Source organism: Cottoperca gobio, chromosome 13, assembly GCF_900634415.1.
Source record: "Cottoperca gobio chromosome 13, fCotGob3.1, whole genome shotgun sequence".
Taxonomy (NCBI): Eukaryota; Metazoa; Chordata; class Actinopteri; order Perciformes; family Bovichtidae; genus Cottoperca; species Cottoperca gobio.
Window position 1 is genome coordinate 1,273,445 of NC_041367.1, and position 26,021 is coordinate 1,299,465.

Genomic DNA, 26,021 nt, shown 5'->3' on the forward strand with positions numbered 1-26,021 from the left:
ATGTGTCGTTAAAGTGACTTTATATTTTTTATTAATTAAAATGAGCCAGGCGTTAATTCGGCGTACATCCTATACATCCAGCAGCATCCATTCCCAACAGTTCTGACCCAACAACTCAAGCCGAAGGGGGCAGCAGCGAGCTCAGTAACCATTTAAAAGTCCAACTTTCTTTTTTTAAATTAATGCTGGTACTTGCCGAATTGCAGTGAGCATATAGCCTACTGTTAACAGTCATACCTAGCCTACTTCTTTTGTCCAACAAAACAAGAAACTGTCCTTACTTTCTAATGAAGCCTGGGGTGTTGTGGTGCGTGCTGTGAGGTGACCTGAGGCGCACGCGAAAGTGAAGCGACACAAACAGGCCTAGAACATAAACATTTAAAAAGTTAAATATTCTTCCCTAACTGTAATGGAATAAGCCCACTCAAACCCAATGTTCGTGAATTTCCATGTTTCCTTGGATTGTTCTTCAACGCTTTATGTGTAAAACTAGAGGCAAACATCTGAGTCATAACCGCAGTGAATTCCATCTGATTCATGTGTAAAAAGCCCCCTCCACAAAGCTCACTGCGGTTTTTATAAGGTAACTACTCTGGAGTTCAGAACTGTGGGAACTCCACGTTCACCAGCGCCTGGACGCGTAATTCACTGTTGGAAACTATAATCAATCCACTTTCCATTACATTACAAGCATTGGCTCCTCTGAGATGATTTATTTCTGCAGAGACAGAAGTGGCAGGCAAAGCGAGCTGCTCACAGTTTGGCTTCTTTAACTGGACTGTTGAAAGTGTGCAGTCACTTTAATGAAGGAATAATGTGAACCAGGTTGGTAGCAGTGAGCGAGCCATCAGCTCGAGGGTAACACACACACTGCTTGCAGCAGTTATCCTAACCAGAAGATCCCTGTGATAGTCCTGCAGCAGCACGGCGTGACTAACACTCAATTATGACTTTAGTAATACAACTAATAGCTGTGTTGTATCTCCTGTAGTCAGTGTGCATTACAGCCGTTCTCAGGTGGAACTATAATGTGCTTTTTATCTTTAAGGGCATCTGTTTCTGCAGACTCCATCTTTCAGGGCGTGAGTGTGTAACATCACATTTTAAAGGAGAGCCAAAAACTACATTTCTGATAGAACTTGAATCCGCTGCTGCTGGCCTGTTCGGCACTCAACGATGGATCTATTGATCTATCTATATGATTCTTATTTATTAAACATTTAAAACATGACATAGTCCCACAAACATCTCCCGATATACTCATGCACAATAGGAGAATATGTAAGTAAATGTATTTAATAGCTTTTAAATAAGTTGATTTGAGACGTTCCTTGCAGCCTAGAAGATATTCTTTCTTTTTGAAGTGTTATTGATGCATTTTAATTAGTTTACAGTTGTTTACTTACTTAAGAACATACACTGCATTAGTCTATTTGGAAAATGTTGAGACAGAAAGGCATATTCAACTCTTTAATAAATGTTTAGTAAATATGTTTCCACTTAAACTGGAGCAACAGTGTTTCTAAAGAGATCTGATAAGACAAAATGTTGTGTTCAGTAAAGTCCTGTAACATCTGATATTTACGCCCCTTTGGCTCCAACCCCAAATGTTGTTAGCATGTTCTACCCACAATGCAATGCCAGAACCCCACTTTGACTGTTTAGCTGTAATTACAATTGTTTTAAAGCCGATACGTCGTGTGTTTCCGAGATAAAATGCACTTTATAGCACTTCCCACCTCCTATATCTCTGACTTCACCTCATCATATAGAGCTAAATGAAATAAATGAAAAGCTTCACGTGTGTTTCTGGGAATCTCTGAGGATCAGTGGAAAACTGAACGTCTCCCTCGACTGCTCGTGGATCATTTACACGAGACAGGATGCGAAGTTCAGTCCCAAAAGTCATGAAGCATCCAGCGAGCTTCAGTTGCCTCCAACATGCCTGTGCGATGAGCTATGCGAGATTTATTTGTCGTTAAATATTAAAATGGATGCAATGGCTCAGCCTGCAGCGTTAGTCATCCTGCGTGTCTGACACTTCATAAAATACAATCCTTGTACTTGTTCTTTTTGCTCTTAAATATTAGGAACTTTATGTACTAAATTCTTCTGTTCGCAGCATAATTCAATTAAAAAGGACAAACCACATATTTATTAGTGTTTGCTCTCCAGCCTCTGGAACGTTTATGATCAGTGTTTGTGTTGCAGGATGCTCGTTCGGAGGTCGATTCTATTCTCTGGAGGACACATGGCACCCAGATCTGGGCGAGCCCTTCGGTGTCATGCACTGTGTCCAGTGCTACTGCGAAACTGTAAGTCCTGTCGCGCCATTATTCTGAAAATCCAACAGTCAGAAAAATCTCCCATTGGACCAAAAGCTGTGAAACTGTAGAGGAAATATAAACAGCTGTTCACTGACTTACACACACACACACACACACACACACACACACACACACACACACACACACCTGTTCTGATGAGTTGTGATGGACAAACAATCTGCAAATGATGATCCTCAAATGTTTAATGTCACGAGAAACAAAAGCACTATCCACATCGTTATTACCACACGATCTCGTGACCGATGCGTCTGTTTGTCCCGCAGCAGAAGAGTCGCCGCGGGAAGGTGTTTGGGAAAGTAAACTGCAAGAACATCAAACAGGACTGCCCGGGCCTGGACTGTGACGACCCCATCCTGCTGCCGGGGCACTGCTGCAAGACCTGCCCCAAAGGTAAACGTCCGAGCCGACCTCCACACCTGCGGTCAGATCTGACGCTGTACTCAATCATTACACCTGTCCTGAACGCAGCAGTCTGCAGAGGGAACCAGCACGACTCCAAGTCGTTCTTTTCCAACAATGGTGGTTCTTCTTTCTTCCATTCATCCCACTCTCCCCCCACAGTTATGTTTCTTCTTTCCTTCCCACCGGGTCAACTAGTCTTCAGAACAGCTGTTCGATGCAACGAGCAGCTCCATTGATTTTCCATTCAGCCGCATCAAATGGACGTTTTCTCAAACAGCCGCAACTGAAAGGACCCCCCCCGTCTACGTAGCCTCATTCACACACGCCATTACCTTGTCTACACACTGCTGCAAACACAGTCCCACCTTATTAGAGAATTAGAGCTCCCCTGCACATGCTTACACACACACATGCGCATACACACACACACACACACACACACACACACACACACACACACACACACACACACACACACACACACACACACACACACACACACAGTGAGCTGCACTGTTATTCAGCAGCCGGCTGTTTTTCTACGCTGTGTGTCTGGGGATGGAATGGAAAGTAAAGGTAAAGCACTGTGTGGGTAACACTGTAGTGTGTGTGTGTGTGTGTGTGTGTGTGTGTGTGTGTGTGTGTGTGTGTGTGTGTGTGTGTGTGTGTGTGTTTGTGTGTTGTGGTCAAGTTTTAAGGAAAAGGTCGAGTGTGTTTGTCTTAGCTTTGGCACCAAAGCAGCTAGTATGTTTGTGCAAGTGATGGAAAATGGTGTGTGTGTGTGTGTGTGTGTGTGTGTGTGTGTGTGTGTGTGTGTGTGTGTGTATGTGTGTGTGTGTGTGTGTGTGTGTGTGTGTGTGTATGTGTGTGTAATGAATAGTGCACCTGGGGATACAGCATTGCTAAGTGGGGAGAAGTGAGAGTGACACTACCCAGAAGCTCTCTGGAGCAGAGGAGTGAGAGAGGAATAATGAGATTTGATATTTGTGGGTGGTGTGTGTGTGTGTGTGTGTGTGTGTGTGTGTGTGTGTGTGTGTGTGTGTGTGTGTGTGTGTGTGTGTGAGAGAGAGGGGGGGATTAAGACACCAAGAAAGAAAACTGCCTTGGAGAAATAAAGATTGTGAGCAGCTCCAGAGAGCCAGTTTGTGGTTTTCTCTTTCTCAACATCATGTCAGTCGGGCTGTAAGTGAGCATCGCTGCATGTTTCACCGTGTGTGTGTGTGTGTGTGTGTGTGTGTGTGTGTGTGTGTGTGTGTGTGTGTGTGTGTGTGTGTGTGTGTGTGTGTGCGTGTGCATGTCACACATTACATCAAGACACGCAGCAGTTTGTGTGGAACAGTGGGTCATTGTTGGGATCACACGCCAGTGTCACTCCCAATTCTCCTTAAGCTCTTCAGCTGCAGAGGCGGCGCTGGTTAGTTACCGGGCGGAGAGGAAGCGAGGAGGAGAGAATGTTCTGTAATCCAACCGGCTCCTCAATCTGTCTCCGTCTCCGTCTCTCTGGCTGCTCATGACTTTAATCCACACTCAAAACATAATGAAGTGAAAAAAGGAAGATGGCCGACGCTTTCGTCTCATCTGTTCTCCAGATCTGGAGAACGTAAATGTGATTATGTTAAATATGAAAGATGACATCGTCTCATATCGATGGCGGATCGTTATAAGATCAAAGTGTTTCTGCTCCTCAGGTGACGTCGACAGGAAGCAGACGGACTCTGTGCTCGACAGCTTTGAGTATTTCCACGAGAAGGGCCGAGATAAAGAGGGCGACCTCCACAAATCTTACAACGACCGCTCGTACCTGAGCTCCGAGGAGCTGGGCCCCGGGGAGAGCCGCACTGGTGAGCATGAGACGGACCCCCGACACCCCCCTCAGTTGTTAGCACTGCACAAACAGCTCTCACTAATAAAACGTTAAAGAAACAAACATGTTCCACGCAGAACGTGCACGCGCTGAGGTATGTTGATCAGGACATGTGCTGGTAGTTACACGTCTACTCTCCTTCTGCAGACTTTGTTGCCGTGTTGACAGGAGTGACAGAATCATGGCTGCCCGGCTCCAACGGCGTCGCCAGAGCTCGCTTCTCTCTGACCAGAACGAGCCTGGCCTTCTCCGTCACATACCAGAGGTCAGGCACCCGATTTGTTTTGCACCGCTCCTTATAAAAGGTGATCCCGTGTTAACTGTGAAGTGCGCTGGTTAAGACGCACGTTACAGACACACTCAGGTTTCTGCTGCAGTGATTCAAACAACACAGTTTTGGTGAAAGGAGGAGAAACAAGCGTCTTTGCTGAGTCATCCTGAGTAATGCTAAGCTAGCTGACTGTTGTAGCTAGAAACTGAAATGTATTTATTTAGATTCGGGTAAACAAGCAAACGTCTCCATGTTGATTAAACTTTTGGTTTACAGAAATAAACTTTGAACAGAGACACGTCTGTGATTGTGCAACTCTGATGGTCTGTATGAGTTAGTGCAGCCCAGACTTCTGCTCCTCTTCCTCTGCAAATATAGAAGACGAGTTGAGTTTATGTTTTTCACTTTTGTTCATTTCTCTCCTTGTTTGCAGGATGAGCCGACCCAGTAAAATAGTTTTCCTGGAGTCAGACGGGACGACTGCTTTTCAGTACAAAGTCCCCAAAGGACAGACAGACATGGTGAGGAGACAACCCCCCCCCTCCTGCTTCCATTAGCATTGTATTCAGTGTGTGTGTGTGTGTGTGTGTGTGTGCGTGTGTGCGTGCGTGTTTCCTGACAGAGAGAGATAAATGAAGTACTGCTATGATGAATGCTCTCACCTCCCATAACTCACTCTGCAATAATAAACCATAAACAGACACACACACACACACACACACGCACACACACACATACAAACACACACACACACACACACACACACACACACACACACACACACACACACACACACACATACAAACACACACACAGTGACACTTCCTTCCTGTTGCGTTGCCTCTCTCTAAACATCACAAACTGATTGCAGTAAACATCAACACACACTCACTCGCTCACACACACACACACACACACACACACACACACACACACACACACACACACACACACACACACACACACACACACACACTCACTCACTCCAAAGGTTGCATCAGGGAGAATCAGGTCGAAGGTGCACGAGTTTAATAAAAGGCCGATATTCTCCTGATAAATCAGTAACTGATATGTTGGTGTGACAGTCGGACCCTCGCATGCATGTGCACACACTCCCCGGGTCTGGCTTGATCACGGCATCCTTTCGTGCCAATATATACACATCTCCTCCGTTTCAGACCCCAACTCCTAAAGACAGGTCCCAGAAATGGGCTTGTTATTATTTTTAGATAAATGTCGAGCTCGAGAGGACCGCAAAGAAAACACTCCGACGCAAAAAGGAAGTGTGGAGCGAAACCTCTGGAAAGAGAATTCTTCACATGTTACATCACTGCGAAGCGAGAGGATCGAGAGCATCGCTAATTAAAGTGGAGATTACCTCTGAACTGGAAGTTATGAGGTGCCGTCACACGGCCACATTTCTTCCCCTCCGCTCGCAGGCAGGAGAAGCTTCACGCTCAGGTTTACAGCCCGGGGTGCAGAGCGCCATCACAGACCTGCATGTATTTAGCAGATGTGTTTGTCTGTGCGACAAATACATGAAAATGTTGAAAAGATTATTGCCCGAGCGTGGTGTGACATCCACGCAGAGCTGTAACAATCAAGTCCATAATAATCTGCAATTATGTCGATAATCGACTGATTATTAAAGTAGTTTTTCATGTAAAAATGGCAGAAAATGCTGTTTTCAGTGTCTGCACTGTAGAGAGTTCTGCTTTTCTCTGTTTGTATCATATTAAAGTGAATATCTTTGTGTGTGTGTGTGTGTGTGTGTGTGTGTGTGTGTGTGTGTGTGTGTGTGTGTGTGTGTGTGTGTGCACGTGTGTGTGTGTGTGTGTGTGTGTGTGTGTGCACGTGTGTGCACGTGTGTGTGTGTGTGTGTGTGTGTGTGTGTGTGTGTGTAGATCTGCGGAGTGTGGAAGAACCTGCCAAAGCCTGTGATCCGACAGCTGCAGTCGGAGCAGATCCGCATCAGCATGAGCACAACGACGAGCCGACGGGACGAAGTGGAGGGGAAGATCATCAAACACAGGGCGCTGTTTGCTGGTGCGTGTGCACGTGGGATATTATAGCCTTTGTATTTCTTTGTCTTTGTGTTGTCGTCCTCGGTAAACTCAATATTTACAAAGCGGTGGAATTGTATACGTTCTCGTGTAACTTGTAGAAGCCTTGCCTGGATTAATGCGGCTGAAGAGTTCGGCCTTTGTTTACAGAGGAGTATTTGTGGAGCAGTCCCGTAAGAGAACGCAGATACTCAAGATGTGCATGTGTCCCGTGTACAGAGACATTCAGTTCGACGCTGACGTCGGAGAACTTAGGCATGGGGGGCCTCGCCATGTTGACGCTGAGCGACACAGAGAACAACCTCCACTTCATCCTCATCCTGCAAGGCCTCATCGACCACAAAGAGAAAGGTGAGAGAACACCTGAGAACTCATCCACTGAAACAAATCCCTCTTTTGGGAACTCAGTTTCTACGAGTTCCATCTCAATGCTTGAATCTTCTGTGTCTCTCTCCTCAGAGCCCATGTTGGTGCCGATCCGAGTTCAGCTTGTGTACCGAAAACACGTCCTGAGAGAGATCCGAGCCAACGTCACCTCCCACGTGAGTAATAACACACCTGACGCTCTGCAGCGTGCACTGGGCTGCTCGAGGCATGTTCACCCTCACGGGTCTGCACAAGCCTTGCAGGTCAAATCTGCTGCAAGAAATAAGTGTGAGGTTTTAGAGAGTGTTGTTGTTGGGGAACACGTGACACAGCAACACACTCACACTCCCTCCTCTCCGAGTCGGATGTGGTTCGGTCACCGCATCCCAGCGCTCTGATCGCAGATCGCTGCCCCGAGACGTGACAAGAACAATGTATGGAGAGGAAGAGTGAGGGGGAGACAAGAGAAGAGAGAAAGTGTGTGTGAGAGGAACGTATGCAGGATACAGATGTGAGCGAGGGATGAGAGACACAGAGGGGAGGGACGGGGGAGGCAGAGAGGATGCACACACTCCTCACACATGTCAGTGGTTAGTGGTCTGTGGGCTGAGATGGAGAGAGAGGAAGGAGGCAGGATGAGGACTGATGAAAGGCGGGTCTGTTTTTAATTCTGCCAGGAATTGCGTGAAGGCCCGATTCGCCTGTTTCGAGCCTGGTGGTGAGAGACGCCGGGCGTGACAAAGATGTGAAAAGCTCGAGCTCAGAGAACCGTCGAGGCTGAAACCTGTGACCTTTAATCTGATGAACATATAAACTAAAGGAGGAGATACTCGCGTCTTTATACAGCCCAAGACCCTCTGTCCTTAGACCCTCTGTCCTTACACCCTCTGTCCTTAGACCCTCTGTCCATACACCCTCTGTCCTTAGACCCTCTGTCTTTAGACCCACTGTCCTTACACCCTCTCTCCTTAGACCCTCTGTCCTTACACCCTCTGTCCTCACACCCTCTGTCCTTAGACCCTCTGTCCTTAGACCCTCTGTCTTTAGACCCTCTGTCCTTACACCCTCTGTCCTTACACCCTCTGTCCTTAGACCCTCTGTCCTTACACCCTCTGTCCTTAGACCCTCTGTCTTTAGACCCTCTGTCCTTACACCCTCTGTCCTTAGACCCTCTGTCCTTAGACCCTCTGTCTTTAGACCCTCTGTCCTTACACCCTCTGTCCTTACACCCTCTGTCCTTAGACCCTCTGTCCTTACACCCTCTGTCTTTAGACCCTCTGTCCTTACACCCTCTGTCCTTACACCCTCTGTCCTTAGACCCTCTGTCTTTAAACCCTCTGTCCTTACACCCTCTGTCCTTACACCCTCTGTCCTTAGACCCTCTGTCCTTAGACCCTCTGTCTTTAGCCCTCTGTCCTTACACCCTCTGTCCTTAGACCCTCTGTCTTTAGACCCTCTGTTCTTACACCCTCTGTCCTTACACCCTCTGTCCTTACACCCTCTGTCCTTAGACCCTCTGTCTTTAAACCCTCTGTCCTTACACCCTCTGTCCTTACACCCTCTGTCCTTAGACCCTCTGTCCTTAGACCCTCTGTCTTTAGCCCTCTGTCCTTACACCCTCTGTCCTTAGACCCTCTGTCTTTAGACCCTCTGTTCTTACACCCTCTGTCCTTACACCCTCTGTCCTTACAACCTCTGTCCTTACACTCTCTGTCCTTACACCCTCTGTCCTTAGACCCTCTGTCTTTAGACCCTCTGTCCTTACACCCTCTGTCCGTAGACCCTCTGTCCTTAGACCCTCTGTCCTCAGACCCTCTGTCCTTACACCCTCTGTCCTTACACCCTCTGTCCTTAGACCCTCTGTCCTTACACCCTCTGTCCTCACACCCTCTGTCCTTAGACCCTCTGTCCTCAGACCCTCTGTCCTTAGACCCTCTGTCCTTAGACCCTCTGTCCATAGACCCTCTGTCTTTAGACCCTCTGTCCTTACACCCTCTGTCCTTAGACCCTCTGTCTTTAGACCCTCTGTCCTTACACCCTCTGTCCTCACACCCTCTGTCCTTAGACCCTCTGTCCTCAGACCCTCTGTCCTTACACCCTCTGTCCTTAGACCCTCTGTCTTTAGACCCTCTGTCCTTACACCCTCTGTCCTTACACTCTCTGTCCTTAGACCCTCTCTCCTTAGACCCTCTGTCTTTAGACCCTCTGTCCTTACACCCTCTGTTCTTACACTCTCTGTCCTTACACCCTCTGTCCTTACACTCTCTGTCCTTAGACCCTCTGTCCTTAGACCCTCTGTCCTTACACCCTCTGTCCTTACACCCTCTGTCCTTAGACCCTCTGTCTTTAGACCCTCTGTCCTTACACCCTCTGTCCTTAGACCCTCTGTCCTTAGACCCTCTGTCTTTAGACCCTCTGTCCTTACACCCTCTGTCCTTACACCCTCTGTCCTTAGACCCTCTGTCCTTACACCCTCTGTCCTCACACCCTCTGTCCTTAGACCCTCTGTCCTCAGACCCTCTGTCCTTAGACCCTCTGTCCTTAGACCCTCTGTCTTTAGACCCTCTGTCCTTATACCCTCTGTCCTTACACTCTCTGTCCTTAGACCCTCTGTCCTTAGACCCTCTGTCCTTAGACCCTCTGTCTTTAGACCCTCTGTCCTTACACCCTCTGTCCTTACACCCTCTGTCCTTACACTCTCTGTCCTTACACCCTCTGTCCTTAGACCCTCTGTCTTTAGACCCTCTCGTCCTTACACCCTCTGTCCTTACACCCTCTGTCCTTACACCCTCTGTCTTTAGACCCTCTGTCCTTACACCCTCTGTCCTTAGACCCTCTGTCCTTAGACCCTCTGTCCTTAGACCCTCTGTCCTTAGACCCTCTGTCCTTACACCCTCTGTCCTTACGACCCTCTGTCCTTAGACCCTCTGTCCTCACACCCTCTGTCCTTAGACCCTCTGTCCTCAGACCCTCTGTCCTTACACCCTCTGTACTTAGACCCTCGCATCGCACAAGGAAAAACTTCCTAAAAGAAACCCCATAATTAAAGGGGGAACATGTTAGAAACCTCAGGGAGAGACTGAGGAGGGATCCCTCTCCCAGGACGGACAGACGTGCAGTAGATGTCGTGTGTACAGGATAAACAACATAGTACAAATACAACATTTGACAGAAATGATGTTCTCTTCTCATCTATTCAGTTTCTATAAGTCACCTTCCCTCCGTCCGTCTGGCTCCACGCTTTGTGGAGTTATGGAACATGTATATTTATATTGAACCTCGGCCCTGTAGTCATAAAAGTAACATTTCTCCAACACGCTTGTACATCTGTCCCCCCCCCCCCCCCCTCCTACAGTCCAGTCTGCCTGCTTGAAATCAAACTTCCCTCAATATGAATCACGCAAACCATATTTGTGCCCCAGGTTTTAAAATCTCGTGTTTTTGCGCAACATACGTGTCTCTGGTGTCCTGGAAGTGTTTCTGACTCGCTGAATGAATCTTATCTTGAGCAGATTTAAATGTTCTTGGACGAGTTTTTCTCTCTGATCTCATCTGTGTTTGGGAAAGGTTCACTTTAGTTGGAAACGTCTGTGTTTCCAACTAAAGTTGGAATTAAGAACTAAGTTGAGGTTTGGTTCCTCTGGTTCCACGTCAGTGTTGTATTAACATCACGTCAACAACATTTCAACGTTATAATGAATCAATTTCATTTCTGCTAGTGAGAGGCGTGTAGTGCAGGGTTCCCATGCAGCCGTAGAAGCTATTCAAATGTCAAATCAATCTTTTAAAAGTATTTTTTTAAGATTGAATAATTCACAGAATGTCACGCAGATCGGGATCACTGAGCCGACAGCGCTGATATCAAATCAAATGTATTTATACAGCCCAATATCACAAATTATACATTTGTCTCAGTGTTTACAGACTGTACAGGATACAGCACCCTCTGTACTTAGACCCTCTGTCCTTAGACCCTCTATCCTTGGACACTCTGTCTTTAGACCCTCTGTCCTTAGACCCTCTATCCTTGGACACTCTGTCTTTAGACCCTCTGTCCTTAGACCCTCTGTCTTTAGACCCTCTGTCCTTAGACCCTCTGTCCTTAGACCCTCTGTCCTTAGACCCTCTGTACTTAGACCCTCTGTCCTTACACCCTCTGTCCTTAGACCCTCTGTCCTTAGACCCTCTATCCTTGGACACTCTGTCTTTAGACCCTCTGTCCTTAGACCCTCTGTCCTTAGACCCTCTGTCTTTACACCCTCTGTCCTTACACCCTCTGTCCTTAGACCCTCTGTCCTTACACCCACTGTCCTTAGACCCTCTGTCCTTAGACCCTCTGTCCTTAGACCCTCTGTCCTTAGAACCTCTGTCCTTAGACCCTCTGTCCTTAGACCCTCTGTCCTTAGACCCACTGTCCTTAGACCCTCTGTCCTTAGACCCTCTGTCCTAGTTTGTGGACGAGATGATCAGTTAGAGCAGATCCACCGTCTGCTAGCTCGCCACGGAAATACGCTATTCTGCGGCTAAAGCACCAGATAATGAATACTAGACAGAGTTTTGTGCAGGAAGTGTTTCAAACTCTGCACTATGTTAAAAACAGTTTTTAAAAGTCTTGAATCTAACTCGCCTCCATCATGTGTGCATTATAAATATTATATAATATTATAATATAATATTATAGTTTATATTCATCCCCTTGTTGACCCGTGTATCATCGCTCGAGCTAACGGTCTCCCTCTGTGCAGGATCCAGACTTTGCGGAGGTGCTCACTGAACTGAATAGCCGCGAACTCTTCTGGTTATCTCGGGGTCAACTGGAAATCGCCGTGGCAACCGAGGGTCAGGATCCCAGACAGATCTCGGGGTTCATCACCGGCAGGAAGTCGTGTGACTGTAAGTATCTCAGCAGATTCTCTTCGTACGAACGTCTAGCGAACACGTGTCGATATCCGCTCCTTACAGGCTTTCAGAGTAAACAGGAAGTAACTTGGTTACATTGAGGCAAAAACACTCAGTGAGGGTTTAGGGAAAACTCGTGGTTTGTGTTAAAATAAGTGTGAAAGTGACTGAACTTAAATACAGAAGTTATGCGACAAATGAGTAAATTCTAGATTCACACGGGACACAAACAGCTGTCTGCTTACGGGGTGCAGCTGGTGCATTACCTGTAATATTTATAGCTGCCAGCAGTGTGTGAGGACAGCGTTGTTCCAGCGTAGAGGCAACAAGCAGACGCTAAGAACATGTTGACGACGTCTTCTATAAATACTCGTTCTCCTCCATCCTTTAAGTCTTATCGCTGGGGGAGAAAACTCTGTTTATAGACCCATTTGTTTAACTTGGTGGCTCACCAAGACTGTGTGTGTGTGTGTGTGTGTGTGTGTGTGTGTGTGTGTGTGTGTGTGTGTGTGTGCGTGTGAGAGAAAGAGACACAAAGAGGTTTTGGGAATGCTGTGGACAATGTGAAACCATTAAAGCGTGCACACATGGTCTTTCCACGGGACGCATACTTGGAAATCTAACATCAAGGTGTCCAACACTTTGAAAGACACTTTCATTGTCTCAGCACGCACGCAAATATGTAAAAGATGTTTTTTTTCAGTCCAAGTTTAACGCACCGACACACAGCGGTGCTGCCAAGGTCACAGTCTGCTGGTGTTCCAGTGCTGTGATTAACAGCGTGACGTTATGTGTGAAGAATTCAAACCCAACTCACTCTTCTCCCTCTTTTCTCCTCCTTTACTTTCCCGCTCTCCTTCTTTCACTTGCTCCCTTCATGCCTGCTGTCCTCTTTCTGTATTTCTGACGTCATTCCTCCTCTCTGGGTTTTCTTTTTTTCCTGTCTTCATGTCAATTTCTGAATTCTTTCTCCTGCACTTTTCTCTGTTACTCATTCCCTCCTGCCCTCTCCGCTCAATCGCTTTAAGCCTGCTGCATTCAACAAGGGTTACCTCATTGTAAGGCTTAACCTTGGGTGTGTGTGTGTGTGTGTGTGTGCAACATTTATGTTTTTGGCCGAAGGTCACGCACACAATTACACGACGGACCCGCCTCCTGATTAGTGGTTCAATTGAATCTGTCCGTTCAATGCTCAGTTTCTCTGTGATGAGACGACTTTGTGTGGTTGCAGAACGTGAGGGAATGTAGTGTGTGTGTGTGTGTGTGTGTGTGTGTGTGTGTGTGTGTGTGTGTATGTATGTGTGTGTGTGTGTGTGTGTGTGTGTGTGTGTGTGTGTGTGTGTGTGTGCGCGTGTGTGTGCGTCCCTCCTCCTCTCCTTCCTTCAACCAACCAGCAATTTTGAACATGACAGAAATCATTGCCTCATCTCGCATGCTGTCAGGCTTCTACTACACTGAAGGAGGGGGGGCTCCGGGGGGAGCAGTGATGGTTTCTGGATACAGTAAGTCATTTAAAGCGGAATGCGCTTTTGATATTAATCTGCCTTTGTCTGGCTCAGCTATTCAGAGCGTGATGTCCAGCGGGGACGCATTGACCCCGGGGAAGACGGGAGGCGTGGGATCCGCTATCTTCAGCCTCCACGATAACGGCACTCTGGACTACCAGGTATTCATCCTACAAGACGCACAACGTGCTGCGTGACTGGAAACACTACAGCAAGATGCAGAAAGTTACTTCTTATATCTCGTTGGTGTAGTTCATTACCAATATCCAAATCCAGCAAACAAATGTACACTCGTGTTTTAAGACATAAAAACACTAAAACTAAATTGTGTCTGACGGCAGATCTGTTCAAATGTGCACATGCCGTACATCATGCTGCACAGTGAAGCTCAATAACGCAACACAAGTGGACTTTAACCATCTCCTTTCTCCAGGTGCAGGTCGCAGGCCTCACCAGCGACTTCCTCGGCCTCACCATCGAGTTGAAGCCGCGGCGGCGGAACAAACGCTCGGTGCTGTACGACCTGACGGCAGAGTACAACAAGGCCACGGGTCAGGCGCAGGGCAGCTGGAGTCGCCTGGAGGCTCGACACATACACATGCTGCTGCAGAACGAGCTGTTCATCAACGTGGCCACGGCGCACAGCCAGGAGGGGGAGCTGCGGGGGCAGATACGTGCCCTGCTCTACAGCGGCCTGGAGGCCCCCAGACATGGTGGGGAGCGTTCAGAAGAAACATGCTTTTCTAAATGTGCTGCATATTATGGAAGTACACGCTTCACTGAAACATTTCATCCTCTTCTCAGAATTGCCCACGACTCTGGCCGGACACTTTGTGTCCCCCCCAGTAAGAACCGGGGCCTCTGGCCATGCCTGGGTGTCAGTGGACAAACAGTGTCACCTGCATTATGAGATCGTAGTGACGGGGCTCAGCAAGGCCGACGACCTCGCTGTGAACGCCCACCTCCACGGGCTGGCTGAGATCGGAGAGATCAACGACAGCAGCACCAATCACAAGAGGCTGCTGACCGGCTTCTACGGCTCGCAGGTACGTCCACACACACACACACACACACACACACACACACACACACACACACACACACACATGTGCAAACAAAGAGACACACGTGCTCACACACACTCTCCTCTCCTGCAGGCTCAGGGAGTGTTAAAAGACATCAGTGTTGAATTACTGCAACACCTGGACCAAGGAACGGCCTTCATCCAGGTCAGCACCAAGACGAACCCTCGAGGAGAAATACGAGGACGGGTACGTCAAGAACAGTTACTTTATTATTCCACTGGAAGCACTCTGTCGAGTCTCCAGTAACGACCGGACATGTCAGATGCTGCTGACATGAACGAATCCTCAGTAAACAATCTAGATATTTATGAAGACACGAGTTTAAAGATGATGAGTTGTCACATTCTAGCAGCTGAAATACAGTCAATTGTAATTGAAATGTAAAAGTCGTGTCTGCGTCCATGACAAGCATGACAGACCTTTTACTGCAGCTCAGTTACAGCTCTGTGACCTTCCTCACACACACTTTGCTTTTACAAGACGAACACTTTTAGTTTTATCTTCTTTCTGTTTTACGAGGACGTTTAGTACGTTTTAAAGCCAGCGGCACTTTCAGCTAAACAAACATCTATTTTAATTATCTCTATTTCCTGTCTGATTGTACTTCTGCACCAAAATCCAATTTGCCTTTGTGGAATAATAAAGTTCTAATTACTTTAATTGAATTTAATAAACTATCAGACAGAGTGTTGAAGTGAACGCTAACATGTCACAAAGATGCATTCATTAAATATGTTTATATCAGAAACTAGTGATTAGATAATAGGAAGAAGAGTCTTTATATGTCTGTGGGATTGCTCACTTAGCGTACACACACTCGCACACACACTCGCACACACGCTCACACACACACACACACTCGCACACACAGATGCTGTCTGCACGGAGAGACTTTGTAGAAGAGTGAAAGTTTTATTGGGGTTCAGAAACATATGTGCAGGACTGCAGGTGTTCAGGGTGACAAGTTATTCTAGACTGGTACCAACAGAGACAGTGATGAGACACACACACACACACACACACACACACACACACACACACACACACACACACACACACAGCAGCAGGAGGATCCAACTGTTTTAATAGCAGACACATAAACAGCCACACTGGGGGCATGAAAACCCTCCACTTAACAAGTCTTAATGTCCCGACCCCCGTTTCTCTTGTTTCTCTTCCCCACCCTCCACCTCCACCTCCATCGTTCCCTTCTTCTTGCTTTCTCCGCTCTCCAGGTCCATGTGCAAAACAACTGTGAGTTTGGCACCCGGGCGGAGGTGGAGGACTCTGAGTTTGACGACCTCTTTGTGAAGGACCCCGAGGAGCTGAAGAAAGACCCCCAAACCTGCTTCTTTGAGAACCAGCACCACGCTCATGGCTCCCGCTGGACTCCCAACTACGACAAGTGCTTCTCCTGCAGCTGCCAGGTAAACACAGCAAACGCACGACATCCCCGTCACGTCTCCGGCAACCTTACAAGATATTTCCAAACCGGCTTTACTTGGATAAACTGAAGACATGATGGAATCTAAAGAGTTACAAAGTGACATGTCTGACGAGTCCTTGACGAGTACTCGACCAATCAGACATGAGCAGCGCTGCAAGCCCCGCCCTAAAGTCCCTGAACTTGCAGAAAGTACGACTCTCCCCCGGTGGTCCCTGCGCCTGAAACACAATAAGTTCCTCAAAGGTTTCTGGTTCCTCGGCCGGTTTAACCGACAGGATGCTTCGGCACTGAAGCCTTTTAAGAGAAGCTGGAAGGACATTTGTTTCTGCCCTGAATATCACAAATAAAACGTACTCCTCATCTTTCTAAATTGTTTCTGCAGAAGCGAACTGTCATCTGCGATCCCGTCATCTGCCCGGTGTTAACCTGCTCCCGCACGACTCAGCCGGAGGACAAGTGCTGTCCCGTCTGTGATGGTGAGACAGACCTGACGTTTATGAATGTGTGGAACATCAGGTTTTATAGTCCTGCTGCTTCCAGTTCCTGGTTTATTCTTTTGGGTTTATTTCCAAAGTGCTCCCGAAATAAATCATAAAAGAACTCAATCTGTCTTCTTCCTGTTCAGAGAGCAAGGAGCCCAAGGACATGAAGGTTCCAGAGAGGGTGGAGGAGCATCCTGAGGGTATGTGCTCCCTCTTCTCTTTCATGGCATTTCGCCCTGAAGTTAAAAGTAAACGCTGAATCTTTCATACATCTTCTCTCCTCTTGCTCTCAGGTTGCTACTTTGAAGGAGACCAGAAGATGCACGCCCCAGGAACCACATGGCATCCCTTTGTACCTCCCTTTGGCTACATTAAATGTGCCGTCTGCACTTGCAAGGTACGTGCACATCAATAAACCCCCTCACTGTCTGGAGTCACTTTCCAAAACCCCTCAATGCATCATTTGTCTTGTAAAGACGCCAGAGCGCACAGGTTCTCATAGCTGCTCCTGCTACATTCTATCCACAGGGATCTTCAGGAGAGGTGCACTGCGAGAAGGTGACATGTCCGGTGTTGACCTGCACTCATCCCGTGAGACGTAATCCCTCCGACTGCTGTAAGGAGTGTCCGGAGGAGGAGAGGACTCCCGCAGGCCTGGAGCACAGCGACATGATGCAGGCCGACGGGCCGAGGCACTGCAAGTTTGGGAAGAGCTTTTACCAGAACAGTGACAACTGGCACCCCTGGGTGCCGCTGGTGGGCGAGATGAAATGCATCAACTGCTGGTGTGATGTAAGTATTGTGTACATCCAGGTGCAAATATTACAAAATCACATTTTTGGTTATGAACGACTTGAAGGCAGCTCATTAACGTTGTTCTGACGCTCTGAAGAACAAACGTCAGGCGTCAGAACTTTAGTAGACGTGTTGCAAGAAGTGTTTTCATCTCTTCTCTAATATTTGTGTTTGATCCATTAATCGAATGTGTGTCATGTGAGAGGGGTCGCTCATAGTGAGCATTTTAGCGTCTTTCAGCTCGTTGTTTTGGTTTCTCTCACCGTGCATCTCTTCACCTTCTTGTCCACAGCACGGTGTCACTAAGTGTCAGAGGAAGCAATGTCCAGTACTGAGCTGCACCAACACCAGCCGCAGAGAGGGCGTGTGCTGTCCTGAGTGCCATGGTGAGCAATGAACACACACACACACACACACACACACACACACACACACACACACACACACAACACACACCTCTGATATGACCTGTGTTACATATATTATATATTAGTTGAGTTATGACATCATCCCAAATGTTCAAGAGTTTTCAAACTTAGAGAAATCTGTAATAGAATTCAAAGTGTCATTCTGTTTCCTGTCATGGCGTTGTGTCTCCTTTGAGCTGCGTCAGCGTTGTGGTTCATAAACTGACTTTTTATCTTTATGATGCATCTTTTATATATTGGTCGTTCTTAACTCTTAGTTTAAGTTATCAGAGAAACTTTAGTGGCAGCCCATCAGCGTCAGAGACCGTTTGTGGATCTTAAGTTCAGAGAAACAAGCTCCGCCTCCTCTCCGGGGTTTCCTGTGTCCGCCGAACAGCGTCAGAGACCGCTTGTTTCGGAGAGGAGGAGACCTCTCCTGATGAAACACTCCTGGAAGATAAACTCCACTAAAGGGAGCGACTGCGTTGACTAATTGACGCTTGATGGAGAGACGCCTAGTGGCAGAAAATGTTGCTTTTGAGCGCTGACCTTGGTTTTCTTGTCATGCTGCACAAACGTAACACGGAGCTGCTCGGCCCCCAACTCAACGCTTCAGTTTCTCCTCCATAGATTCCAAAGAGGAAGACCACCTGATGACCAAAGCTCCAGACAAAAGGCGAAACTGGAGACACTGATCTGAGTGGAGCCACACAAACAACACCAAACCCTCCTCTACTCATTTAACCCCCCCCCCGACCCAAACCCAGAGCTGCACACTGGGTCCCCCCCCCCCCCCCCCCGTTATCAGCTTCAGGATTGTAGTGAGCAGAGAATAGCAACGACGGAGACGTAATAAAATGACTCGTTGAAGGAAGAGACCAGACTTTACAAACCTTTCTGCTTCCTCATTTCCATTTTTGCTGGAATTTTCTATTTGCTCAGTTTTTTGCAAAAAGAGCTCAACAGGACAAATATTATAAATATTATAAATATAACTCAGCTGTTCAGCGGGATGCTCAGCTCACGTTGGTAAGATGGTGCCAGTTGTATTTCACCGACAGGGCTTCTTCTTGAAGTACAGCCATAGCTACAGACAGAGAGGAACTGTTGCTTAAATATGTGTGAGTGTGTGTGTGTGTGTGTGTGTGTGTGTGTGTGTGTGTGTGTGTGTGTGTGTGTGTGTGTTTACCAGTAAAGAATAAAACTAATCAGAAATACAGAAACACAGAAACACAGTAAACGTCCCGGGCGGCAAAGCAGGGTTCAAATACTACGGAAGCCCCGAGTGGCCAGTGAGGAACCCTTCAGTTCTTTATGTTCTGTTTCTAAAAGCACTTGTGTGTGTTTTAAATGGTGCTATAAACAATACAGTGTGTTATTCTTTCTTTCTTTATCTGTGTAACAGGTGGAACAAATGTTTATTTCCCGCTGTTTGTTGTTGTAATACTCACTTTGGCCACAAGAGGCTGCAGTGCACCACTGATGTGCTAAATAAAATCATTTAAAATACATTTGTATTCTAAAGAAAGACGTGACAGTAATGTTACATAACTTGCTAACATAATATAATTCTATATATGTAAATATATATACAGCTTGTGTTTGGAGCGCAGGGAGGAATTAAAACTCACCTTTAAAACATGAAACATTTAGAAGAATGATCTTTTAGTTTCCACCTGTTTCTCAGATGACAGTAAGGATTGTATAAATGTTATCCTGCCACACCGGCCTCTCAGGGCTTCCTTAAGAAACAAACCTGGAGGGGGTTCTGTTCCCGTAGCTTCAGTCTGCAGCTTTGATTGGTTGTCAGATTATATTTCATCGGGATCAAGAGGAGCTCAGCTGCTTGTTGTCTTTGTGTGTTTTAACATGAGCTTCCCTCCTGCTGCTCTCGATGCTTCTCTGCTTTGGTTGTTCCTGTTTCTGTATCTAATTAAGTAAGAATTCTTCCATCATTGTTTCTGAATATGAAGCTGGTTTGTATTTTGTATTTATTGAATGGTGTAGAGACAAAATAAAAGATGTTTGTTGCTCAGACAGAATCGCTGTGGGTTTGTTTTGGACTTTGGGATTTTAGTTTCCACTTTGTTTCTCTTTCCTCAGTTTATACTGTGGAGCTGTGATTATAGGATCATGAGCCGACTTAATCTCTCTCTTCTCGTTTTATCCTTCGTCCTCTCATCTTCACTTCCTCGTCATTTCATTTCCTGTTGTCTTTTCCCCACTTCTGGTCTGTACTTCCTCCATTTCCTTTTGATTCCTTTCATTTGAATTCCTTTCTCCTTTCCTTACTTGCTTTCCTCCTCACACAGTCACCACATGTGCTCAGCAAGCTTTAGTCCCTTACATACCTCCTCATGCACACACACACACACACACACACACACACACACACACACACACACACAGTGGAGACAGACTGAAACATAAACACATATTCACAGATGTACACATGTACAAACTCCTAAATCAGGAACACACACATTGCCAAAGAGCAAGCAGAATTATTTCCAATACACACACACACACTCACACACTCACACACACACACACACACACACACACACACACACACACACACAGATCTGCTACTGCACTCTGCTGGCCAAAATAAGGTATTACACCAAATGTGTCTAAAAACCAGCTTGTTGTCAGGCTTCTAGTGGCGTGTGTGTGTGTGTGTGTGTGTGTGTGTGTGTGTGTGTGTGTGTGTGTGTGTGTGTGTGTGTGTGCACACTAAGGGCATGTTGGAAAGTCATCATCAGGGCAGCAGGGAGAGGTGAAGGGGGTTGTCAGAGAGGTCAAAGGTTAAGCACTCTGAGCTATGGTCTGTGGCAGCCTGTGAAGAAGCATGAGACGTGTACCAGCCGCAGCCCTGTGTGTGTGTGTGTGTGTGTGTGTGTGTGTGTGGGTGTGTGTGTGTGTGTGTGTGTGTGGGTGTGTGTGTGTGTGTGTGTGTGTGTGTGTGTGTGTGTGTGTGTGTGTCTATCTACTATCCCACAACAGATTTCTCTTCACTTTTCCAACGAATCCGCTCCAAACGTTGCAGAATATAAATCAACTTATTTAAACACATTTGTAAATGAGACGCTTCGTGTTCGTTACGGGATAGTACACTGACGACATCCCGCTTATTAGACAGCTACTTACTGAAGAAATCACTAATCTGACACGAAATATTGATTTAAATATGAGTTTATTGATTTATAAATGATTTTTAATGATGTAAAATAATCATTGCCCACTCGCTGTGTTTGGAGATCGAACTGCGTCCATAACTGTTATTCATTCATTCATCGCAGCTATAAAGAAATAACAGAACATAAAATGCCGTAGTTGACCAATTAAAATGGAGTATTTAACAAAGCCGCGTAATTAAATATAAATCTTCTTAGATATCTGTCCAGTCTGGTCCTGATACGAAACACTTGACCATGTGATGAGTTATTCATCTCATGTATTGATGTCATCGCTTCTAAATCAGAGACACATGTCATGAACTCTCGTCGCTTTGCTTCTCCGTGCAGAAAGAGAAACACCCTCAAGCTTTATTATTTATTAAACACGCATGTTGTACTTCTGTCTTATTCTGGAGTTCTGCTCTTTGTTCAGAACCGTCCACTGTGACCTGAGAGAGGGGAGAGGGGAGGAGAGGGGAGGAGAGAGGGGAGAGGGGGAGAGGAGGGAGAGAGGAGCTCGTAGAGAGGGGAGAGGGGCTATACGTGACGAGGGAGGGATAGAGGAGAGGAGAGCGGAGAAGGGGAGGAGAGAGGAGGATAGAGGGGAAAGGGGAGGAGAGAGTGAGAGAGAGGGAGAGGGGCAGAGGTGGAAGATGGAAGAGGGATAGGGGAGAGGTTAGGAGTGGAGATTGGAGGATGAGTAGAGTAGCAGATGGGAGAGGGAGAGGGAAGCTATAGGTGAGATGAGAGAGGATATAGAAGAGGAGGGAGGAGAAGGAGGAGAGAGGAGAGGAGAGAAGGGAAGAGGGGAGAGGAGGGAGGAGAGAAGGGGATGCTATAGCTTAGAGTGGAGAGGAGAGGATAGAGATAGGAGAGAGGGGAGAGGGGAGTAGATAGGTAGGAGTATATGGGAAGGTTCCTAGTGCGATACGGGAAAGATGTTATATTTTCGATTGTGTGATATCTTTGAGATTTGAGATTTTATTATCTTAGGAAAGTATAGAGTTGATATGTGATATTGGATGTAGATATGGTAGCGAGAGAGTAGATAGGAGAGATGAAAGAGGGATTATATAGTGGGAGAGAGAGAAGGATAGTGGATAGTTTGGAGTAGAGTTGATGAGAGAAGGGAGAGAGAGGGGAGAGTTGAGAGTTAAATGTGATGATAGAGGTTTATCGATACTATGGTATCTTTGATTAGATATGATTTTATTATTAGATCGACATGGACCATAGGGGAGATTGGATAGAGGGGAGAGCGATGATATATGCTAGAGAGGAGGAAGGGGAGGAGAAGATGGAGAGGGGGAAAAAAAAAAAAAAAAAGGGAGGAGAGGATCAGGAGGAGGGAGAGTGGAGAAGATGGGAGAGAGAGGGGAAATGGTGATATAATTGTAGTGTAGTAGAGAGGTATATAAGTATAGATGGATATATTATATATTATAGGTACTTGATAGTTGTGAGATATCTAGGGAGAGAGGAGAGAGAGAGGGAGGAAAGGAGAAATGAATATTGTATTGAGCGACAGAGGGGAGAGATGATAGTAGGGAGAGAGGGTAGGAGAGAGGGAGAGTAGATATGATAGTTTATTGAGACTTATAATTAGATAGGGGATAGTGGATATTGTTATATATGTTATTGTATTATAGATTGGCTATCATTCTATATGAGGAGATAGTATAGATTTATTGATATATTTGTATTTATATATTAGAGGGGATGAGATATTAGAAATGAGAGAGGGGAAGGGAGAGAAGGGAGGGAGAGAGAGGTATATAGGAATAGTGTCATAGAGGATATAGGTAGGAGAAGGGAGAAGGAGAGAGGTTGATAGAGGGGGAGAGAGCGAGATACAGTAGAGGAGAGGAGGGGGACGAGAGAGAGAGGAGAGAGAGAGAGGAGAGAGGAGAGAGGAGAGAGGAGAGGAGAGAGAGGAGATGTCCTTATATTAGAGGAGACAGAGAGACTCCCTCACTGCTGCCCTCTGCTGCTGAGCTGCTGAACTCACATCTTAACTCTGTTATTAAAGATTCACTGTGATCCTTACAGCTGTTATAAAACGGCTCTTAAGGCTTTGTAGCATAAAGGCTGCGGGGGAGATGCCTTGCTGCAGGGGGAGATGCCTTGCTGCAGGGGGAGATGCCTTGCTGCGGGGGGAGATGCCTTGCTGCGGGGGGGAGATGCCTTGCTGAAGGGCACACAGCAGGATGCTCCATCCTCTCCTCTGTGACCTCTGCAGGTGTCTGACCTTCAGGCTGCTCCAGCATACACAAACAGGTCCAGGTGCATCTGGGAGAAGAACAGATTTAACGTTTTTATCATATCAAAAGTCTTCTGACTGTAATTGTCTTGGAGGTGCTTCTTTGTGTTCTGCCTGCGCCTGCAGCTGCCCCCCCGGGGGCTGAGGATGAAAGTGAAGCACTTGATGCTTCATACGTGGCCAGATATTATATCATGAAGGTGCAACGCGTTGCAACATAAAGGACAAAAGTTAGTTTTTGCTTTTCCCTCTTTGTAAAACTTCTACCTGAGTGTGAGTTTTAAACCCAGTTCAATCCTCTGCACCTGAAGGGGTCACACACACAGGGGGGGGGGGGATTTCACACTTGACATAAAGCTTCTTTAGACATGACTTCGTAAAGACATTAAGGAAACTCAAGGGGCTTTAATGTGCTTTCAGATCACATATAAAACACAAGACAATAGAACACATGAGGAAGCTTCTCAAACCTCACATCCTCTGTTAGAAATGACACACATTAAACACGCCGGGTACTTGTGAGGCAGCACGCTCTGTGTCTTCAGCTGGAGTCGACATTACATCAGCCACTTTTATTCATCTTTAACAAGCTGTATTGTCCTTTCTTACTGACATCAAAGTTCATCTCTTGTGATGTCCGTGTCTTCGGGAGGGAAATCTTTTTTATTTTTAATAACCTCTGATCAGCCAGCGTCTCTGGAGAATAGATGAAGCCGCCATCTTTCATTCTGTGATCATTGATGGAGGGAATTCAATTAGAAGGTTTGATATCACCCGTTAGACTCTGGACTCTAATGTCATATTATATCATATTGTAAATCTCATTTCATACGATCCTTAATGAGTCTCCTGGCTTTATTATTTCTTCTTATATTCTTCTCATCTGAACGCTGCTGCTGATTGGAGCTTCTTCAGACCACCTGTTGCCTCTTGATGAAGAGTTGACAGCTGCTTGGTGCGTTTCGGCCAATCAGAGAGCGAGACGTCCTTTCTTCAGGACGTCAGAGAGGAAGAGATCTGCACGCTGTTCTGTGTGTCAGACAGAAACTCTGCAGACACGACATCGTCTGGAGAGAATATTAATAAACATCCTTCCTCTAGGTTACCTGCGTCCCGGCAGGTGTTAGTTACCTGGTGTTAGGTGTTAGAATTAAAGAGGCATTTAAAAAAAACTTAAAAAGGCATATTTAATAAAACTAAAGAGGCATTTTTATAAAGTTTAAAAAAGCATTTTAACATGTGAAGGCACTTGTGTGATTTGTTTCTCCAAGTAAATTTATATATATGTTTTCTTTATGTGTTTGTGAACTCTCTAACTTCTCAGTCGAACTGTAACCTGAGCTCCTGGGATGGAATCACTTTATCGATGGAAGAAGGATGTCGACGAAGAAGAGCAGTTATCGGACATGATGGTGTTATTCCCAACGCGTTCCCTCTGCCAGCTGAACATGGCTCATCACTTCCTGGATATGGTCGCCATCATTATCTCACTGACGGCTCCGCTCGTCTCTTCCGTCTCGCCAACACACTGTCGACATCTGCTGAGACAGAAGGATGTTGAACACACGGAGATTAGAGATGCTTTTGCGGTTTCAAAGAGTTTCCTTATCAATCATCTGTCCCCAATTTTCTTTTTGATGAGCCCGTCTTCTGAGGAGAGCCGATGATTGGATACCGTGTCAGACATAAAGACTGTGGTCTGCTCACACAGATGAAAACACATGGCATGATTTATGTTGACCTTTCACACAGAATACTGGAGAACCACCCTGAAAGCTTCTGTTTCTGTCTTTTATTAAACTACAAGATATTATTTGTCAGCTTTAAAGAGTCTGGGCACCTTGTGTGTCTTTATGTGAAATTATCTTCGAAGAAGCTTAATGGATCTCAAACATTTATATTAAACATTTCATAAACACATTTGTGCTCGCAGCTGAAATTCAGAAGTTCTTTGACTAAATACATCACGATAAGAAACTACAGGGAGCATATAGGAGCATTTTAATAAGTGGTTATTTCTGCTTTAAGTAAAGCTAATCTATTATTACACTTCCCCATGTAACTCATTATAAAACAAAAATCTAATTATTCTTACAAAGCATTGTGAATATTTATGCTTTTAACTGTAATTATAAAGCGCTATAAGCAGAGTATACTGCATTATATTAAACATACACACTTACAGTGAAATAAACAGACAACATGTCTGCCGTACTAACACAACCCTCCTTCATCATGTAGCACATGCACTCTGCTTTCCCTCGGCACATCTTCACAGCCGGTAGACGACCAATACGGTTCAAGCTGTTCACATGCAGGAGTCCAATAGCGTTGCCTATTATCGTGGAGGGCTGTGTGACTTCCACTGCGCTTATCGAAGCGAGCAGAGAACATTCGCTCATATCTCCCTCTGGCAGAGCAGAGAAGAAGGAAAGAGCTCTGGTTAATGCAGAGTTGCATGGATACAGTGAGCGTGTGGAAGAAGGAGGTGCAGTTATTTTAGTATGTATGGGATGTAGATTGTTTTCTCCAATCCTAGAGCAAAGGGTACAATCGTTGTGAATGTTGCTGATTAAAGCTCTAAATGAAATGCAAATGAGCGTAGAGAATATAATGCACGCGCAGGTAGCTGGATGTGGAGTCAACAG

At 46.1% G+C, this 26,021-nt stretch overlaps 1 protein-coding gene across 2 annotated transcripts in view; it reads left to right on the forward strand.

Annotated features, from left to right (window-relative positions):
* The window catches only part of chrd (chordin), a 29,240-nt gene extending 3,676 nt beyond the window's left edge, over window positions 1-25,564 (forward strand). The window contains exons 2-21 of one of the 2 annotated variants that reach the window (XM_029446880.1): window positions 2,212-2,315; window positions 2,612-2,738; window positions 4,439-4,591; window positions 4,762-4,879; window positions 5,319-5,406; window positions 6,790-6,931; window positions 7,168-7,299; window positions 7,408-7,490; window positions 12,060-12,207; window positions 13,773-13,879; window positions 14,152-14,431; window positions 14,523-14,764; window positions 14,876-14,989; window positions 16,039-16,230; window positions 16,633-16,726; window positions 16,876-16,932; window positions 17,026-17,129; window positions 17,261-17,524; window positions 17,820-17,913; window positions 24,698-25,564. In XM_029446880.1, coding sequence (XP_029302740.1) covers window positions 2,212-2,315; window positions 2,612-2,738; window positions 4,439-4,591; window positions 4,762-4,879; window positions 5,319-5,406; window positions 6,790-6,931; window positions 7,168-7,299; window positions 7,408-7,490; window positions 12,060-12,207; window positions 13,773-13,879; window positions 14,152-14,431; window positions 14,523-14,764; window positions 14,876-14,989; window positions 16,039-16,230; window positions 16,633-16,726; window positions 16,876-16,932; window positions 17,026-17,129; window positions 17,261-17,524; window positions 17,820-17,913; window positions 24,698-24,708 — 2,654 coding nt within the window. In that variant the 3' untranslated portion in view covers window positions 24,709-25,564. Of the gene's footprint in view, window positions 1-2,211; window positions 2,316-2,611; window positions 2,739-4,438; window positions 4,592-4,761; window positions 4,880-5,318; window positions 5,407-6,789; window positions 6,932-7,167; window positions 7,300-7,407; window positions 7,491-12,059; window positions 12,208-13,772; window positions 13,880-14,151; window positions 14,432-14,522; window positions 14,765-14,875; window positions 14,990-16,038; window positions 16,231-16,632; window positions 16,727-16,875; window positions 16,933-17,025; window positions 17,130-17,260; window positions 17,525-17,819; window positions 17,914-18,564; window positions 18,702-24,697 lie in introns of those variants that run through there. The other variant, XM_029446879.1, reaches the window with a different exon arrangement.
* Window positions 25,565-26,021: the final 457 nt, after the last annotated feature.